Source organism: Crocodylus siamensis, chromosome 11, assembly GCF_052110815.1.
Source record: "Crocodylus siamensis isolate JL-2025a chromosome 11, ASM5211081v1, whole genome shotgun sequence".
Taxonomy (NCBI): domain Eukaryota; kingdom Metazoa; phylum Chordata; order Crocodylia; family Crocodylidae; genus Crocodylus; species Crocodylus siamensis.
Window position 1 is genome coordinate 17,955,327 of NC_143405.1, and position 19,428 is coordinate 17,974,754.

The 19,428-nt window shown below is 45.3% G+C and overlaps 1 protein-coding gene across 10 annotated transcripts in view; it reads right to left on the reverse strand.

Moving 5' to 3' along the window:
* EXD3 (exonuclease 3'-5' domain containing 3) overlaps nt 1-19,428 on the reverse strand; it is a 446,340-nt gene that overhangs the window by 230,922 nt on the left and 195,990 nt on the right. For 5 of the 10 annotated variants that reach the window (XM_090022468.1, XM_090022467.1, XM_090022466.1 and 2 more), the window contains 4 exons: nt 19,199-19,365; nt 17,207-17,377; nt 8,127-8,180; nt 6,230-6,361 (listed from right to left, as the gene is read on the reverse strand). In XM_090022468.1, coding sequence (XP_089878594.1) covers nt 6,230-6,361; nt 8,127-8,180; nt 17,207-17,377; nt 19,199-19,365 — 524 coding nt within the window. The remainder of the gene's footprint in view (nt 1-6,229; nt 6,362-8,126; nt 8,181-17,206; nt 17,378-19,198; nt 19,366-19,428) is intronic. The other 5 variants (XM_090022470.1, XM_090022471.1, XM_090022473.1 and 2 more) reach the window with 5 other exon arrangements.

The following is a 19,428-nucleotide window of genomic DNA, read 5'->3' on the forward strand; positions in this document are numbered from 1 at the left end:
TCTATGAAAACAGTCAACATCTTAGAGAGACAACAGTCTGCTCCTGGCTGGTGAAAAGGGGGAAAAAATCCCAGGCTGTCATTCTTCCCTCACTGTGACCTTCATGCTCCACTAGATTTCTGAAGATACTGAAATCTTGGCAGGGAAGTGTAGAGTCTGTGGGAACCAGGCAATACAGTCCAGGCTTGCTGGTGAGAATTAGGCCCAGTCAGACCTTTTTTTAAGGCCCTATGTTATACACGGAAGATAATGTAGTGGAAAGCTTGTTTGGGGCTGGGAATTATAGGCTTCATTCTCCAGGACATGAGCTGACTGGCTGAAAGAGTTCAGAAAGACTCTTTTTCTCTTAATAGATCACACTGCATAACTGATACGGGGCATTAAGCTTTTTCTTTGCCTTTATTATAAAAACATTAGATATTATGCCCAACTGGAACCAGGACAGAATAAGGATCCTGCATGAACTGATCCTACACAGCTGTACTTGTGGTACAGCTAGCACCATTATGTGATACCACTCTGAAGGCAGGTGCAACATAACAAAACCCACCCTTCTTCCTGCCTAGGAATTCACATCAAAGTGTACACAAAAACATATACATTATTCCCTCCCGCAAACAAACGGATGCTATCCAGAGATAGAGCTTATTATTTCCATGGAAAGACATATCGTTCTTTATCAGTTAGGAGAACACTTACAGAAAGGCGATAAAATGCAAGGTGTAGTTGGCTGAAAACAATTCAGTTCTGCTTCACGTGTCCTGTGCCATTTGCCTTCAGTAAACTATCACAAACCTTGCTGATGTTCAGTCATTGTCGTGCAAAACTGTTCAAACTAGAAATGAGGCTTTGAGACATCCTTCTTAAAGAATCTGTAGATGAAAAGCACTGTTTAGCCTTTAAGCACTATTATTACTGATGCCTCCTAACTCAAATGCAAATAATCCTGTTCCTTCCACTGTGGCTAGAAAGAAAGAAAGAATCTGACATGCGCAGTTTCCCAGGCAGAACCTAAGCAGTACAAGTTACAGATGCATCTAAATTGTGAGGCCCAACATAAACAGTAAGATTGAGAAGGTCTTACCCTTTCTTGTTGAACAATTGCATGCTGGAGCAAGAAATCACTAATTACATAGTGGACAAGCCTCAGGCTGATTTTTCATTTTAGGGTGAGAGGTTATAAGGAATAAGTTGTTAATTCACATCTGGGGAAAGTACAGATGCAGCTAATCTAAGGTCTTTCCTCACCTGTAGGCGCTGACAAATTGCATCTGACGGATGAGCCTTTTATTAAACCACAGAGAGTTTCAAACTGATATTATATTTCACAATGCTCCCAAATTTGTAAAACCAGTGCATATGGTCCTTGTTATTGCTTTGCTTATATGGTGCTAGATTCCATTTATATGCACACAGAATTAAACGTATCCCTTCCCAAAGATTTTCGCTGCAGAGGAAAAAGTGACTGGAGACCCAACAACGCTTAGGCTTAATAGTGTCTTAAAGCCAAAGTGTTGCGGGTTCTATGGATTTTGAGTTTTTCTGTTTCACCTTTTGGGACATGGTTTTGTTAACGCATGTCCTTCATTTACCTTTTCTATCCAGTGGTGGCACATCCCCAGCATGCAGTTTCCTGAGAAGAAAAAGCCATTAGGTATCATGGACCCTTTTATTCATCCAGCTGGTGTTCAGCACATACCAGAAAGCAAAATGTACTATTTAAAAAAAAATTAAATGACTCTTGCCCTTTTGTGAAATTTACATCAGGCCTTCATGAGAAAGGAACCACAAAACAAAACCGCTCTGGTCCCACTTCCATGATACCATAAATGAGGAAGAGAGCAACTCTGCTTGCAAGTTAGTGAGAAAAGCGATGGCTGGGAGTTCTCATCATCGTCTGGACCAACAGTACAACCCACATGAAAGGATCAAAAAGGCCTTCTGATCAGATTGGTGTGACAGAAATGTGCAGATTTTCAACCTAAACAACAGCTTGAGGGATCTATATTACTAATTATCAACTAATATTGCCAGGGTTCCCAGGCTAGCTTCAAAGCTTCCTGCAAACTGCCTCAAGCACAGGGTTTTTCATCTAAGCATAAGGCCTTCATTGCTGTCCCTGTTAAATGGATTGCTCCATACTGTGTTCGCGCTGTGCAAATCAGAGTTTGCACATGAGGAGCTTCATAGCTATGAGGTTTGCTACCTTAACCACACAAAGACAGAGACATTTGCTAAAACTGCTGTAACATTTCAGCTTCTATCTTTCAGAAAGTAGCGGTTTCCTCTTGGCTCCTGCTTACTTTTGGTCCCACACTGAAGTCTTTCAATGAGGAAAGTGGTTTTGAAACAAAAAGGGCACAGGTCTCTCTCACACTGCAGAAGTTAAACAAGATATCAGTACAGGTAACTCGCTTAGTTCAGATCTGAGCTTCAATGAAGTGAAAGAGACCGTCTATTTACACTTGCAAAAATCCTACAATTGTACAGAGCATTACTTATCATGGAGTGTTTCCTGCTTCCCTTTCCTGGATTTAGCTCCCTTGTGACTAGTGGCTTTTCACTGTTAAGAATGTGCCTACCCAATACATCATACTTCAGCCAGTAAAAGGAAAGGGATGTCTTTGTACTTCAGAAGGCAGGGTAGATATGCACCTTATAAACTAACTAATCAGAGGTAGACAAGCTTTTGTAAGCCGCAGCTTACATCAGATGCTGAGAAGGGACTGTAGGAAGCAGAACTTCTAAATAGAAAGCAATGTCTAAATTACAAAAGATAGGAAAGGAGAGTGGAAAAAGGAAGGGGCACTGCTGGGTGTGGCAAGGTGGGTAGGAGAGAGAAAAACAAAGCAGTTAACCCAGTGAGGGACACAGGTTATAAAAGCTAATCCAGGAAATGGAATAAGAATAGGATAAGAATCTTTCTGCCTGATTTCAGACTAACACAGCTAACTACCTGTCTTAGTCCTCCAGACCCATTGCAAAAATATTGTAAATAAAGACACATAACACAGCACTGTACAGACTGTTAAAAAAGTAAATTAATGTCTGCGTTTCTACAGTTCAAATAAACTTTTCATAAAGGAACCTCTCATGGAACCGTAGAACAGAGAGATGGAAAAGACATAAGACTCCCCCCCATCTCTCTCTGACAATATGGACCTGGTTTGCTACACAGGTTTATTTAGTGCAGCATCCATACTGCTTTGAATGTGCAGGCACTGGACTTCCCCCACTTCCCTTAATCAGTCATTTCAAATCTAGGAAAGCCCTCAAGAATCAAAGAACTTGTCTTCCAGCCAACCTGCACTTGCTCCTAAAAAACACACACAGGCACTCTCTGAAGGCCTCTCCAGGTCCTTTATGACAAGCATGGGGACCAGTAAGTGGAATGGATGATTTGTGGACTATCTTCAGTTCTCTGATACATGCCCACCACTTGCATTCCTTCTGGTGGAACAGCTCATATTTATCTGAGGGAAGAAGAAGCTACCAGTGAGTTCACAAATGAGCAGATGATTAGAAGATTCACTTGAAATACATGTGGGAGACTCAAACACACAGAGCAAACGAGCAGACTAAGCACACTCTCCCTCAGGTCCCAGAGAGAAGTCCAAAAACATAAAGGACTAGCAACTTGCACTTATTTTAACTTTAAAAGATTTAATCTCATGGCAGGGGAACAAGACATGTCCTCTTCCTTTCAGCTATAAGGAGTGGGCCCCCATCCATGCCAAGGGAGCTGACAAGAGGAATCACACTTCATAACAATCCTGGATGCAAAACTGTACTGGCATCTATTTTTATACATCCAATGGTACACGTAGGAACTGTTACAGTAATAATATCTGCTGACATATTCCCTCAAATAATTTACTGAATACAAGACAGAGACAAAACAAGCCCTTGGTCCATGAGACAGAGAGGCAGGCAGGATGCCACATTACTTCCTGCAACACACAGAAACTGCTTATCTATGATTGACGATCACAGCTGATAATGAACTTCCAGCCCTCTGGCAAGCAGACGGACCATTCCCCATGGAGAGTTCTGTAGCTCAGACACCATTAAGCTGAGCTTTGTGAAAACAAAGAAAGAGGGTGAACAGGTTAGAAAGCTGATTTTGAATCTTTGAGCACCCAGAACTCCCAATGATGTCAGGGACAGCTTTGAGTACTCTGCACCTTTGGAAATCAAGGGTAATTAGAGAAGTAGTTCCTCTAGGCCCACAGCTGCCAAAAGTTTTAGGTTCCCCTTTATAAGAATGTTATTGTATAGATTAAACTATCAATACAGCAATTTTGACCTTGAAGGACATCAGGGTCTTCTCAGTCCCTGAGAACACAAAACAGCACTAAAATGCCACATCCTTACAATGTGGCTACACATATGGCATAGAAATGACTACAGGCAAGATAAGATAGTCCCAAGAATGGATATCAGCCTTTAAGCTGTTTATAATATCCAACAGAAAAAAAATCTGGACGTAAAACTACCAAAGTAGATTGAGATCAGTGTATCACAAAAAACTGCAACAAGTACTTGGGCGTATACCACTATACAGAACAATACTGAATCAAATATATGAATCTTTATATCACCACACCTACAATCTTATTCTTCCTTTATTTACCTGTCAGCAGCCTTGCAAAATTCAAAGCAATTTGACAAAAAATAATGCCAGGTATGTTAACAAATGCAATTGTCTTACCATGACTGAGACACAAGTGAAGCATCTTTTCTGGAAGCTGGTGGGTGTATAATATATACTGCTAGGTAGAGCTTTCATAACAGCAGTAAGAATGAGCATAGAGGAGTACACACAAGAAAAGAACTGCAGAACTAAGCAGCTCCAACATCTGGACCATAAAGTAAGGGGTCAACTTTATACCACATGTCACATGCTCACCTGCATTTATGATATATCATCCCACTGATTTTTGCAGCAAAAATATTCTCTGCATTTATTTGCTCTAATTGTCTATTAAAGGCTGCCTGCAACAATGCTCTCATTTTATGGAATCTTGGTTAAATGTACAGGATACATGTTTGGGTCAAAGGTTTAAAAAAAAAATTAGAACCAAGAAGCCAGTTGCTCTAAATGGAATAAAATCTATCCTGAAAAGAATGAAGCCACAAAACTAGTACATTATCTGATATCTGAATATACCCATTTGTCCTGAAGCAGGATCAACCAAGTGACCCATATTATGTCTATGCCATCTGCTTGGCTCTCTACTATTCCCATCCTGTGGGCGTCCTGAACAGCTGGACAACTCTCATTTTCTGAGGGACTTAGACATTGTTTCAACAACTACTGAAATCAGATATAAGTGGAATTCTAGAAGAGTATGCTTCTATGTGTTTTCCCAATATTCACTGCTATTGCTATAAAATGCACAAAGTTCCACACTGCTAGGAAACCCTGCTAGCTGTCTACCAAACGGCATTGAGCCAGACCATTACTGAAATGCTAGACTTGGCTCATTTACCCGTAAGGGAATGCTCCTTTTCTAGTCAGGTTTGTGTATTTCTTCTCTTCCTATCTTTAGAGCCCTGATAAGATAAGAAATGTTGAAGTCACAAGTCGGCTTATATTACAGTTTTCAAAGGGATAAGTTACAGTGTGTTACTGTAATGAATGCACCAGTGAAACTGGAAGTGATGAAGAAGAATTAAGCCTAACGCAATCAAGATTTTTTTTTTTTATAAAACAGTCCAAGAATACTCAATCCCAAACATAGTCTGGATTCATCAGACAGCAAAAACATGAACTAACCCAACAGCCTCAAACAAAATCCTGGCCTTCCAAACCAAGTAAAACTCTCCCTTTCCATTAATGTAATTAAGGGATATCAGAACATATAGCCACAATTAACTATGCTTTATATAATTAAAACAGCACGTGTCCTAGGCAAAGAACTCGGAAACAAAGAGAAAAGAATATCCATGATCATCAAGACGAAACAAAACCCTAAATATCAGAAACTTGAAAGCTACGCCAAATGCTAACCCGCTTCATATGCTTTTGATTTGGTCATGGTCACCAATATTTGTAAAGGACATTAGCACTTTCCAAAAACACATTGCTTTGTGAGTCCTTCTTAAAGTACAGGAAGGAACCCTGGGAACCCACAGGAAGATCCAAGGATATAAAGCCAGAATACTACAATGGTGTGTACTTAAACCAAATGAGCAGTGATATTAATTTAGAAAAAAAGATTCCTACCTGACAGCGACTGAAGATATCTGCCAGGGCCACTTGAACATTGAAGTGCTTCAGAACTTGTAGGGCCTGCTCCCTTGCTTTTTCTGAACAGTTCACAGAGAAACATCTCCCTTCTCCTACCTGGGACTGCAGCTGCCAAAGGCAAGTCACACACCAAAGACATGACAAACCATGTATTCAAGACACTGGGATCTGACTCGTTAAAACACACCAGAGTTGATTTTTACATCAAATAATGTTTGATGCTATTGTGTGCCTATTCACTAAATTTGGAACACGCATGATAATTTAACGCTAGTAATTTGAGACACCTTTGCAAAGAGTTTTGAGAATGCTGGAACTGTCTAATGTTCAGTATGCTGTACCCAACAGCCAGTTTTAATTTCCCTGTAACTTAGCATACAGAAGTAGAGTGGTGTTGTCTGAAATGACATAGGACTGTATTTAACCATGGTTATCACGTGAAACCCAGACGAGAGATCATACACTGACATGCAGCTAAGCAAGCCGAGATGAGGAGATAGCACTTGAAATAAATTGGAGCCATCTGACCCCTTCTAGCTTTATTTGCACAAGTCATTTATTTTTACCTCAAGCAAGCTAGTGGTTATTGAACTTGCAAGGGTTGATGTGGCTACTTCCTATGCGTTTGTTCGAGGATAGAGGTTTAGTGCAGATGTCTGTAACCTGGAGTGCATATCTGGGAAGTGTCTAGTTTAGCCTTTATAAAGGTGCTCAGTACCTTGAGATAATCAGCAATCAATTAAGTCTAAAAGTCTACTATAAGCAAACCCTCTGCTATTTTGTGTTACCCACAAAGGGAGAACAAAATCTACAGATCCAACTCTAACAGCTATTTCCTGAAACAAAACTATGCATCCTAGGATGGTTATTTTCCATTGGCAATTCCGACACAACATTCATGAATTGGAGATCTGCCTCCTAACACAAGCCCTGACCAATGGAAGTTTCTGACTCAGTGGAAGTTCTCACTCATGGCCTGACCCCATAGTCTTAACTAGATTAAATATTTAGAGTTCTCTTTCAGGCCCAGCAATAAACCATATGAAATAATCAACCAGCAAGATGCAGCTTGCAATCAATCCAGGTCTAAGCAAAAAGATAATACAAATATAGTTGGGTCATCATCTTATATCTGTGGTTTGGAATGGGGGAGATACATGATCTATCCACATGTGCAATCCTGAATTGTTTTACTGCTATAAATCACTTTGTGGATCACAAGACATGTGACTTCCTACAACCGGTATCATAATATATCATAATTATTCACTTGTGTGGTTAAATATATTCCCTCTGAGAATGCACTAATAGTATTTGAGAGGGAACTTGCATTTGATACATTGCGGAATACAAGCTTTTGTAGTTGTGCTGAGTGTAGTACTGTTTAACTTTTTATATATGCATACAACAATTCAAACTGGGATCATGTTTGGCACTTCCATCCTATTTCTTCCAAGACCCTAAAAAACCCGTAGAGCATTAGACAGCAGATAGTGTTGTCAGTGTGGATATATTCAATAAACAGGAATCTCCTTATACTCCTTGATGAAATGGATGGGAAGTTAGTTGTATTTAATCACTCCGGATAAGCTGCACAGAGCCACTTTGTTCAGAGATGGGTTTGCTTTCTATTACCTTTTAAGATGCAGAGCAATTGCTCTCAATACTGGCTGCATGAGAAGTGAAACAAACTTATTCCTGACCCTCTGATATTCAGTGCAAGAACAAGACCCTTTTGCATATCAATGGCTTTCAGTACAGGAAACAGATGAAAAAGTTCATCCAGCTGTTGCTTTCACATCTGACGACTTCTCTCCTCTGCCTTGTGTATTCTAGTCCCAAAAATTATACTATATAAGAGAAATGTATTTACCATCTGATATGGGAGTCCAGAGGTTAAAATGACCCTTCCTTCCTGCCAGGCAATCTGCAAACAAGGAAAAGCCATAATTAACATGAGTCAAAATGACCAGTGAACTCAAACTGAGGACCCCACAAATGCTAATGAAATGATCCTAGCACAGTCCTAAACGCTATTATCTCACTTTACAGACAGGAACAGGAACAAAGGGATAAAGTGACTTGTGCAAAACTTCAAAGAAAGTTTGAAGCATAGTCTACTGCATGACTCCATCAAGACCCATCCTTCCAGCAAGCACACTAAAGGGTTCACTAGTCAGGTTTGGAACAATTTGGTGACAAAAGAAAACCATTAAATCTCAAAGTAAATTCTTTTACAAAGATTAAAATGGGATTCATTCCCATGTGACTAAGGAGCATTTCAGCTCTTCCTCACCCTGCTACCAGTACCTGTTTCTATAGCCATAATGATAGAAGAACTTCTACACATAACCAGCACCTCCACTTAGCTAATGCACCAACAGTGCTTCCATGGTCACAACTCTCCTTCATTGTGTCACTCGGTCATCGAGTCCGACCCCCTGCATAAGCAGGAAAGAGTGCTGGGCCTACATTACCAGCAGGGCCGGGGGGGGCAGAGATTGGGAGCCCCCACACCTGTCCGGCAGGTGCCCGGCTTAGGGCTCTGGAGGCACAGGTGAGGGAGCTCCGGGAGGAGGTTAGCAGGCTGAGGGGGATCAGGGAGGCGGAGGAGGAAATTGACAGTTATTTCCTTTCCCTGCAGGACCAGGCACCCAAGGAAGAAGCAGCCCAGGGAAGCACCTCCACAGCAGAGTGGCAGACGGTCACAGCCAGGACCGGAGCAGCTCGCAGCGAGCAGGTACCAGCTTCTCCAGTCCGACTGGAGAACAGGTACGAGGCCTTGGCGACTCTGCAGGAGATGGAAAGGGAGGAGGAAACCCTTGGGCAGAAAGAAACGCCACATTCTTCACACTCCAAACAGATCAAGAGATCCGAGAGGACCCAGAAGAGGAGGAGACGCGTGCTCGTCATAGGCGATTCCATCCTGAGAGGTGTAGAAGGGCCCATTTGTCGCCAGGACCCTTCAGCACGAGAGGTCTACTGCCTGCCTGGAGCTAAGATTCGGGATGTGACGGAGGTAATCCAGGCCAGGATCAAGCCCACCGATTACTACCCCATGGTCCTTGTCCATGTGGGTACTAATGATGCGGCCAGGAGAACCCCCGATCACCTGATGGCGGACTACCAGGATCTGGGCGGCGTGCTGAGGGAATTCGGTGCACAGGTGGTATTCTCTTCCATCCTACCAGTGAACGGACGCGGCAGACGGCATGAGAACTGCATCCGAGAGACCAACTGGCGGCTTCGGCAGTGGTGTCTCGAGGCAGGCTTCGGCTTCCTGGACAATGACCCACACATTACAACGAGGGACATGCTCAGCTGGGATGGGCTTCACCTGTCCCCCAAAGGTAAGCGTGTGTTTTCTTACAGGTTGGCGGATCTCCTCCGGCGGGCTTTAAACTAGGCTCGTCGGGGGGAGGCGAAGATGAGGGCGGGGGAAGCTGTGGACCACCAAACCAGGTGGCACCAACAAGGACAGCCCAGCCTGAAGAAAGAGAGCTTTGGGAACATGAAAGACAGGGGGTGGACAGCAATACGGCACAGGTTAGGAACGAGAAAGTAAGAGACAAAGAGCCCTTTGGGATTTGGAGCGGGGGGGCAGCAAAGGCACCAGTCGCAGGGCTCAAGTGCCTATATACTAATGCTAGGAGCATGGGGAACAAGCAGGATGAACTAGCGCTCCTGGTTGCACTAAACGCCTATGACTTAGTGGGGTTGACGGAAACCTGGTGGGATTCATCCCATGACTGGGCGGTACATATCGAGGGCTATAGATTGTACAGAAAGGACAGGGTGGGGAAAAAGGGGGGAGGGGTTGCGCTCTATGTTAAGGAGCAATATACATCAACCCTCATCAAGACAGAATCAAAGGATGAGGAAGTAGAAGGACTGTGGGTTAGGATAAATGGGGGGCAAGGAGAAAAGGATTTGGTGGTAGGGGTCTGCTACAGACCCCCACATCAAGGGGAAGAAATAGATTTGGGGCTCCTGAGGCAACTCTCGGAGACCATAAAAGCTAAAGAGGCGGTGGTCATGGGGGACCTAAACTACCCGGACATCTGTTGGGAGACACAGACAGCAAAGTCCCACCGCTCACGCAGGTTTCTAACCTGTGTACAGGACCTCCACCTGACGCAGGAGGTACATGGTCCCACTAGGGGGAATGCCTTACTGGATCTGGTATTGGCAACGGGGGATGACATAGTAGGGGACCTACAGATCGGTAGCCATCTGGGGGACAGTGATCACCTAAAAATACAATTCAACATAAGGCGTCGAGTGGGTAAGGTAACTAGTAGGGTGAATGTGCTGGACTTTAGGAAAGCTGATTTCAGTGAACTCAGGCGATTAGTGAAGGACGCACTACAGAGTAATAGTTTTGAAATGATGGGAGCCCAAGAAGGGTGGCTGTGCCTTAAGGAAACTATCCTTCGAGCACAAAGCGAGACGATCCCCGTAAGAGGTAAAAGAGGGAAAGGGGCCAGGAGGCTTCCCTGGCTGACCAGAGAAATCCAGGGCAGACTAAGGGCCAAAAGGGGAGCACATAAAAAGTGGAAACAGGGAGAGATCACCAAAGAGGAATATACCTCTTCTGCTCGTGCTTGTAGGGAGGCAGTTAGACAGGCCAAAGCTACCATGGAGCTGAGGATGGCAACCCAAGTAAAAGACAATAAGAAATTGTTTTTTAGATATATAGGGAGTAAAAGGAAGGCCCAGGGAGGAATAGGACCTCTGCTAAATGGGCAGAAACAATTGGTGACGGACAGAGGGGACAAGGCTGAACTCCTCAACGAGTTCTTCGCCTCAGTGTTCCTAAGCGAGAGGCACGACAAGTCTCTCACTGGGAGTGTAGGGAGGCAGCAGCAAGGCACCAGACTTCCATGCGTGGACCCTGAGGTGGTGCAGGGTCACTTGGAAGAACTGGATGCCTTTAAGTCGGCAGGCCCGGATGAGCTCCATCCGAGGGTACTGAAGGCACTGGCCGACATCATTGCAGAGCCACTGGCGGGAATTTTTGAACGCTCGTGGCGCATGGGTCAAGTCCCGGAGGACTGGAAAAGGGCCAATGTGGTTCCCATTTTCAAGAAGGGGAGGAAGGAGGACCCGGGCAACTATAGGCCAGTTAGTCTCACCTCCATCCTTGGCAAAGTCTTTGAAAAAATTATCAAGGCTCACATTTGTGAGAGCCTGGCAGGGCAAGTTATGCTGAGGGGAAACCAGCATGGGTTCGTGGCAGGCAGATCGTGCCTGACCAATCTAGTCTCTTTTTATGACCAGGTTACAAAACGCCTCGACGCAGGAGGAGGGGTGGATGTCGTATACTTGGACTTCAGGAAGGCCTTTGGTACGGTATCCCACCCCATACTGGTGAACAAGTTAAGGGGCTGTGACTTGGATGACTGCACAGTCCAGTGGGTGGAGAATTGGCTGGAGGGTCGCACCCAGAGAGTTGTGGTGGATGGGTCGGTTTCGACCTGGAGGGGTGTGGGCAGTGGGGTCCCGCAGGGCTCGGTCCTTGGACCGATACTCTTTAATGTCTTCATCAGCGACTTGGATGAGGGAGTGAAATGTACTCTGTCCAAGTTTGCAGATGACACTAAGCTATGGGGCGAAGTGGACACGCCGGAGGGCAGGGAGCAGCTGCAAGCAGACCTGGACAGGTTAGACAAGTGGGCAGAAAACAACAGAATGCAGTTCAACAAGGAGAAATGCAAAGTGCTGCATCTAGGGAGGAAAAATGTCCAGCACACCTACAGCCTAGGAAATGACCTGCTGGGTGGCACGGAAGTGGAAAGGGATCTTGGAGTCCTAGTGGACTCCAAGATGAACATGAGTCGGCAGTGTGACGAAACCATCAGAAAAGCCAATGGCACTTTATCGTGCATCAGCAGATGCATGACAAATAGGTCCAAGGAGGTGATACTTCCCCTCTATCGGGCGCTGGTCAGACCGCAGCTGGAGTACTGCGTGCAATTCTGGGCGCCGCACTTCAAGAAGGATGCGGATAATCTGGAGAGGGTCCAGAGAAGGGCCACTCGTATGGTTAAGGGCCTGCAGGCCAAGCCCTACGAGGAGAGACTAGAGAAACTGGACCTTTTCAGCCTCCGCAAGAGAAGGTTGAGAGGCGACCTGGTGGCTGCCTATAAGTTCATCGGGGGGCACAGAAGGGAATTGGTGAGTATTTATTCACCAAGGCGCCCCCGGGGGTTACAAGACATAATGGCCACAAGCTAGAAGAGAGCAGATTTAGATTGGATATTAGGAGGAACTTCTTCACAGTTAGAGCGGCCAAGGTCTGGAACAGGCTCCCAAGGGAGGGGTGCTCTCCCCTACCCTGGGGGTCTTCAAGCGAAGGCTAGATGTGTATCTAGCTGGGGTAATGTAGGCCCGGCACTCTTTCCTGCTTATGCAGGGGGTCGGACTCGATGATCTATTGAGGTCCCTTCCGACCCTAGCATCTATGAATCTATGAACCATCATCTGAACCAGGGGTCAGCAACATTTTTGGCCAGAGTGCCAAAAACACCCCAACCTCAACCCATTCCTTAACATGGCATACCAGGGGCAGATGGGGGGGTGGGGGCTGTGTGGGGTCTGATCCTCATTGCTGGCAGCAGGTGCGTGGATACTAAGCCTGTGTGAAGTGGCTAGTATTCACTTTGGATTCAGATGTGACAGATTTGGGGAACAGTGATTTGATTCGGTGATTCGAATCACTGTCCCGAATCAATTCAGCCAAATCTGGTTCAGCAATTCGGCCACAGCCAAATTGGCTGAATCAGCTCCATCCCCAGCCCGCTCTCAATGGCTGCCACACCCACTCCCCCAGCTCCCGGCTTTTTTGGGGGGGAAAAAAAAGGTCTCCACTCACCGGCTGCTGCCCAGCAGGGGGGCGAACCCTGCTACCCCTCGCTGCGTGGGGGGATCTGCCACAAGCCCCCCAACCCCCGCCTGCTCCCCCAGCCCCCCCATGGCTGTCCCGCACACCCCAGCTCCCAGCCCTTTAAAAAAAACACAATAAAACCCCGGATGCACCGGCTGCTGCCAGGCAGGGATGGGGGGCAGTGGGGAGTGATCCCCGTTACCCTCTACTGCCCTGCACTGCGTGGCAGGCTCCGCGATGAGCTCCCAGAAGCCCAAGACCACTGCAGCAGCTGGTGAGTTCAGAGGTTGGTTTTTTTGGTTTTTTTAAAGGGCTGGGAGCTGGGGCGGGCAGGGCAGCCACGGGGAGGTGGGAAAATGGGTGGGGATAGGGGGGGCTCATGGCAGAGCCCCCACACAGTATGGGGCAGTGGGGGCAGCAGGGATCACCCCCCCCACACCTGTAGCCAGTCAGTGGGGGCTTTTTTTAAAGAGCCGGAAGCTAGGGCTGGACAGGGCAGCCATCAGGGGCCTGGGGGAACAGGCAGGAGGTAGGGGGAGCTGGGGGAGCAGGCAGGGGATGACGCCTGGCAAGGGTCCCGTCACGGTCCCCTCCCCCGCCTCCTGCCCCTACCTACCAACACAGAGTCCAGGTCCAGCTCCCTGCTACAGCCAGCAGGGACTGCCCAAATCGCTGAAGCGCTCTGAATTTTTTCCAAATCAGAGAGCTTTGAATTGATTTGGACCTTTTAATTGGTCTCCTGATTCATTTCAGATTTGGAGATTTGGCCATCGAATCAGGCAGAATCTCCTCCAAATCGAATTAGCACCCAAAGCTTCACACAGCCCTAATGGACACCTCCAAGTGGACAGTGGGGAAAGGGCTGGGGTTGCACTGCCCTGGCCCTTTCCCTGAGTGCACCTGGAGGTGCACATGCAGACACTGCTGGCCATGGAGCCTGGGCTCACAGTACACATGCTGCAAACAGCTGCACTGGGGTCTGGAGCCCAGCCCCACTCCATGGCTGGTGGTGGCTGCATGCGTGCCTCAGTGCACACGGTGGGGAAGGGGCCAGGGAAGCACAACCCTGGCCCCTCCCTTGCCAGCAATGAGCTAGGTAGGGGCTCTGCAGACCTCATTGCAGCAGCTTGCAGCCTCCCAGCTGCCTGACACAGCTGGCCTGGGCTCTGGGAAGGCCTTTGCCGCTCTCCACAAAATCTAGGCTGCTAGCGGCAGGAGGCAAGGAGGCTGCACACAGCTGCATTGAGGTCGGCTGAGCCCTGGCCCAACTCGTTGCTGGCGGCAGCCACACATGTGTCTCTGGGTGGACAATGGGAGAGAAGCCAGGAAGGCAGGGTACTGCAGGTTGGAAGCAAGGGGCACTCACATAGCCGGCGGTCTGAGGGTTGGGAGTGAGGCGCAGCAGCAGGATGGGGGTAGGGCTGTGGTTTGGGAGTGAGGGGAAATGGAATGGGCAGCAGCAGAGCACCAGCATACCACTGCCCTCCGAAATCATATACTCCATCCCCCACCCTCAACAGGAGTCCTCTTTTTTGGAACTGGAAATATGGTAACCCTAACTCGTATAAAGTCTGATGCCTCCTTGTGCTCGAAGGCATGCAGCCCTTCCAATGAGATGAATCTCCATACTGTAAAATAATACTGCTCCCTAACATATTCTCTATCACATGGATTATCCACCAGTCAGATGAATCTGTTCAGATTTTTCTGTGTGAGGGTTACTGAGCTAAAGCCATTAAGGAGAGCTGGACTTTGCCCCATAGCTCCTCTAAAACTCTTGTGACCCATGGGCTCTTCTAAGTTGCATCAAAACAGCATCCCCAAACATACCGGGGCAGTGGTTCTCAATTTTTTGGGGCTAAACAGCTAATATATGCTCAACATATGCTCAGAGATTTAAATCAACTTGTGTAATGAGACAAGTTTTACCAAGACAATAGCAACCTGTAAGATGTTGCTTGGCAGCTAACTGCCATAGGTTAGGAAGCAGCACCCAGCACTTACAGGGTTGGAGTGGGTTTTGGGAACAGCAGTCTGAGAAGGTACAGTGGAAATCCACTGCTGCAGGCTGCATCTTAAAGATCCCTCTTGCTTTTAAGCTACATTTCAAATAACACAATCCAGAAGGCGAGACCTTCCACTTACTATTTACAGTTGCTTTAGCAACTGGTGCTGAAAACAATAGGAAGCAAATGCCAGGGTATTCAGGGACTCCTACTTTGGCAGATGAGCTGCTACAGTGACCTTTGCAATATGAGAGTAAAGAAAGATATATAGGGGAGTGTGATTAATAACAGAATTGAAGTGACTGTAATGGAGAAACAAACCCTAATCTTGTTTGTGCACTATGTGCTCTATTAATACCGGTTTGATATGGTAATAGCCTCTTTCCCATATACCAAACCATCACTTATGCTCTGTTTAGCCATCACTATTTTAAAGCCATCACTATTTCTCAGTTACTGTGAGAGCTGCTTGCTGACTGTCTGTGTGTGCAACATTCAGTATTCAACTTTTATTAAATCAGGATTCTCAGCTACAAATGGGGGTAGAGAGAACCCATTTTTATCTTTGATTATCCAAGTACAGATCAAAGTCTCTGCCATACAATAACGCTCCAAGGGCTTTTGATAGCAAAAGGATGTTTGTCTGGTCACCATAGAGAGAGCAATCTAAAACATCCTGTCTGTAGCATGATAAGGTATCAGGATGAGAAGAGGAGATGGGGTGCTGGGGGAAGGGTGAGGGAAATGAGGGTTAGCTACTTTGTTTAAAGGACTTGTACAAAGTTTGGCAGAGATGAGATATTAATTATTTTTGCAGAAGTTAAGGATTGCTCAGGATTCGGGCCAAACAGACATTTGAAGAGGAAACATCCTGGAGGCTAGGCCTGGGGATCACTGTATATTTGATAGCAGCACACTGTGTGGGCTGGATATCTCCATTTCTGGCAGAGCAAAAATATGTGTGAAGTGAAAGAGCATGTCTCTCTTTCCTCCTAGACAAGAAGGGTCAGACTGAGTGGTTATGCGAGTCCAAATCAGTGCTAGCTACCCCACTGCAGCTCAGAGAAGGCTCCTCCTCCTTGAGTGCTTCACTGCAATTCACTTATAGATTTTTTTTGAGTCATTGAATGAGGCTAGAGGTGCCCTGCAGTAGCTAGTTCAAAAGTTATTTGATAATTTATCCTAGAAATCTTCCCTCCCAAGCAACCAGACTGTGCTGTGATTATGTTCCATCTAGGTTGATTCAAGCACCTCCAGGCAAACTATTTCTCTGAAATCACTATATGGTTCTTCCCCCATTATACACCAAAATGTCTTCTGGGCCCAGCCTTTTCCCATAACCTTAACAAGGTTTAGGGGCTGGACTCGATGATCCTTTGGGGTCCCTTCCAGCCCAAATGTCTATGAAATCTATGAAACAATACTGCCTCACTGTAAATGCTTGTAAACTGCTGGCTACATGCAGTGTGCTTGTACTCCTTTAATTACCTGGAACCTGTTATTGTTCCTGGGCGCATTTACACATGCAATTAATGCAACTGAATAAACTCTAGTAGAATCTGAGCCAGAATAAACTAATTCCAATGTCACCATCTACACATGTGCTTAAGTGTAGTAAATTGCTCCATGGTCAGATAGTACCTGTGTCTGACAGCACTATCCTATGCCAGAGTAAATTAATCTACTGAGCTCTAATTCCAGTGCATGTGTAGGCAGTGACACTTTACTGAACAAATAAATTAGTCTACTGTGCAGTAAAGTGCAAGTATAGACGAACCCCCTGACTGTAAAATACCAGGCCAAATAAGCAAGATCAGGGCACTCTATGCAGAAAGGTTTATTCATCCTAGGAATGTGAATGCGAAATAACTGGAGTCCAACACAGACAACAGTTTGTCCACTAGGACCCAGGCTTATATGTGTATTAACTCCCCCCATAGCTGTCCACTCTACTTGTTCGATACAAGGAAGTGCTGGATGAACACCCATAAAAAGCACAGTCATTCAAATGCTGAGCTTTCTCTGAATGGCAGCAGGTACAGTTATCCCCCCATGACTGACCTCAGCGGCTTTTCTATGGTCATCATCATTCTCTAGCATCCGGACGTCCACCCCAAGACAACGAAGGTAGCGCCCAAGTCCCTGCAGCATATTGTCACAGACCACACTGAACTCTTTGGGAGAGGTGATGGGAGAGGGGCTTGAGGCCTCCCTGACAACCCCTTTGGACTGCTGAAGGGAAAAAAAATAAATATAAGGATTGACTGACTACTGTCTTGCAAATGTCTGCTGTTTGGAACCATTCCATCAAATGTACCACTTCTCCCTAGGAGGCTCCCAGGAGGCCGGGATACATTTAAATGTGGAAGGGAACCTGTTCATAGTATTTGGCATTACAACCATTAGACGAGACTCCAGAGCTGGAGTTTCTTTAGGAACTTTAAAGTTTCTTTAGGAACTTTAACCAGATGGACTAACGGAGGGTTGTCTCTTCAGTGTATACAGCAGGCTACTATATTTAGAGCACAGAATCACTGTGGTATCTCAGATATCAGAGTGCAGTAACTGAGCATCAATACTTTTTTAAAGATCTTTTTAATGGTGATAAAGTATGAAGTAGGGTTGGAGTGTTGTCCACATATATTTTTATATTGTTAAACCAATGCTTTTGCCTTTGTTCAGACATGAAGGAGTCAAGACTACCACTTACTCTGTGACAGTACAGTGCCAAGGACAATGTGAAAACTAGCTATTATTTAGTCCTTTTCATCAGTAGGTCTCAAAATGCTTTACAAAGAATGTCAGTTTCATCATCCCAATTTTATATGGGGTACTTATGTGGCACTGAGAAATGAAGTGCATCATCCCCAAGATCACCCAGCAGACCCCAGGCAGAGCTCAGGTCTCCTGAGTCCCAGTCAAGTGCTCTATACATTAGAATACACTGGCTCTGGGTTAGTCATTTGGATGGTAGAGGTGATACTGCTGGCTCATGAGTTCACGAGACTGTTCAGTTATGTAGAATGTATTGTAGCAACAACACAGATATGCTTACATTTACAGCAGTCCCTTTTCTTGGTGTGGCCGGTAAAATGTTGAAACATTTTGTATTTTACTGACTATCCAGGACTAAGGAATTATTGTATATTTAAACATACTTTGGGAAAGCTTGTATAGCAAAGCTTACTACAACAATTAGCAACTCATGGAAACCTTGGGAGGCAGCAGCAGCATAGTCCAATGGATGAAAGGTACTAGGCGATAGTATCACCATGAGCCCAGCCCTCTGGCTACCTAAGAGAACATACAAGTTCTTGCAAGTCCTTTATCTGCCACTGACTCATCAGATCAAAACTTAATTTTCCCTTTAATTTTTATAGGTGCCTACAGGGTAGGATGGTTGTATTTTGTATTTAATATACATAAAAACAGCTTATATTTACTAGTCACATTTCAACATGTTTAAATGAAGTCAACCATCCCCAAGTTATATCAGTTGTGATTTAAGAAGCTCTGCCCTTCTTAGATACTATGTTAGTACATTTTGGGTGGGTATATGTGTTTGGGGCAGGGGGAAGTGTGCAGATGGATACATCATCAGCATTGGTGGTAGAGGGACTTCTATCAGCTGAACATGTAAGCAGACCAAAGATCTCCAGCCACAATAAGGGAAACTTAACAATATAAAACCTGTGGGCTGATGCACTGTAAAACTAGACACAATTTAAAAATAAGGGAAATAAATGTTAAGGCAGGAAATGCAGAGATGAAAGTATTAACAGCAATGGTAATTTTACTGTGTTTCATGTATTTCGAAGTGGGATAACAGAAAAAAGAAATATATTAAGCTGTTTTGGGAACCCCAAATCCTAGCATCAAAGGGTTAAAACACAGTAAAACAGGAAAGATCAGGGACTTTTGCTACCCCCAAGACTAGAGAAAGGGCTACAGACTCTTGACAGTCATATCTAACCAACTGGTTAAAAGGTAGGGCTAATGTATAGTTTGAAAGGGTTTTTAGCTATATACAGTTCTTTGAAGATGTTTACAAACCTGTTTGGAGGTCGATGGCATTTTTTGTTTATTTAGCGGCTTCTTTGCCCTGGATTTTGTGGCCTGTTTCTCCACCAGGCTCTCACTGAGGTCTGAACTCAGACCAAAGGCTGCTGGATCCTCAGACAGCTTCCTATATACTTCCAACAAGCAGTATGCATCAGAAGCTGCAAAACAGAACATGGACATTCATTTGGTCTCATCCAAAACAGCAAGAGAAGCTATTTTGG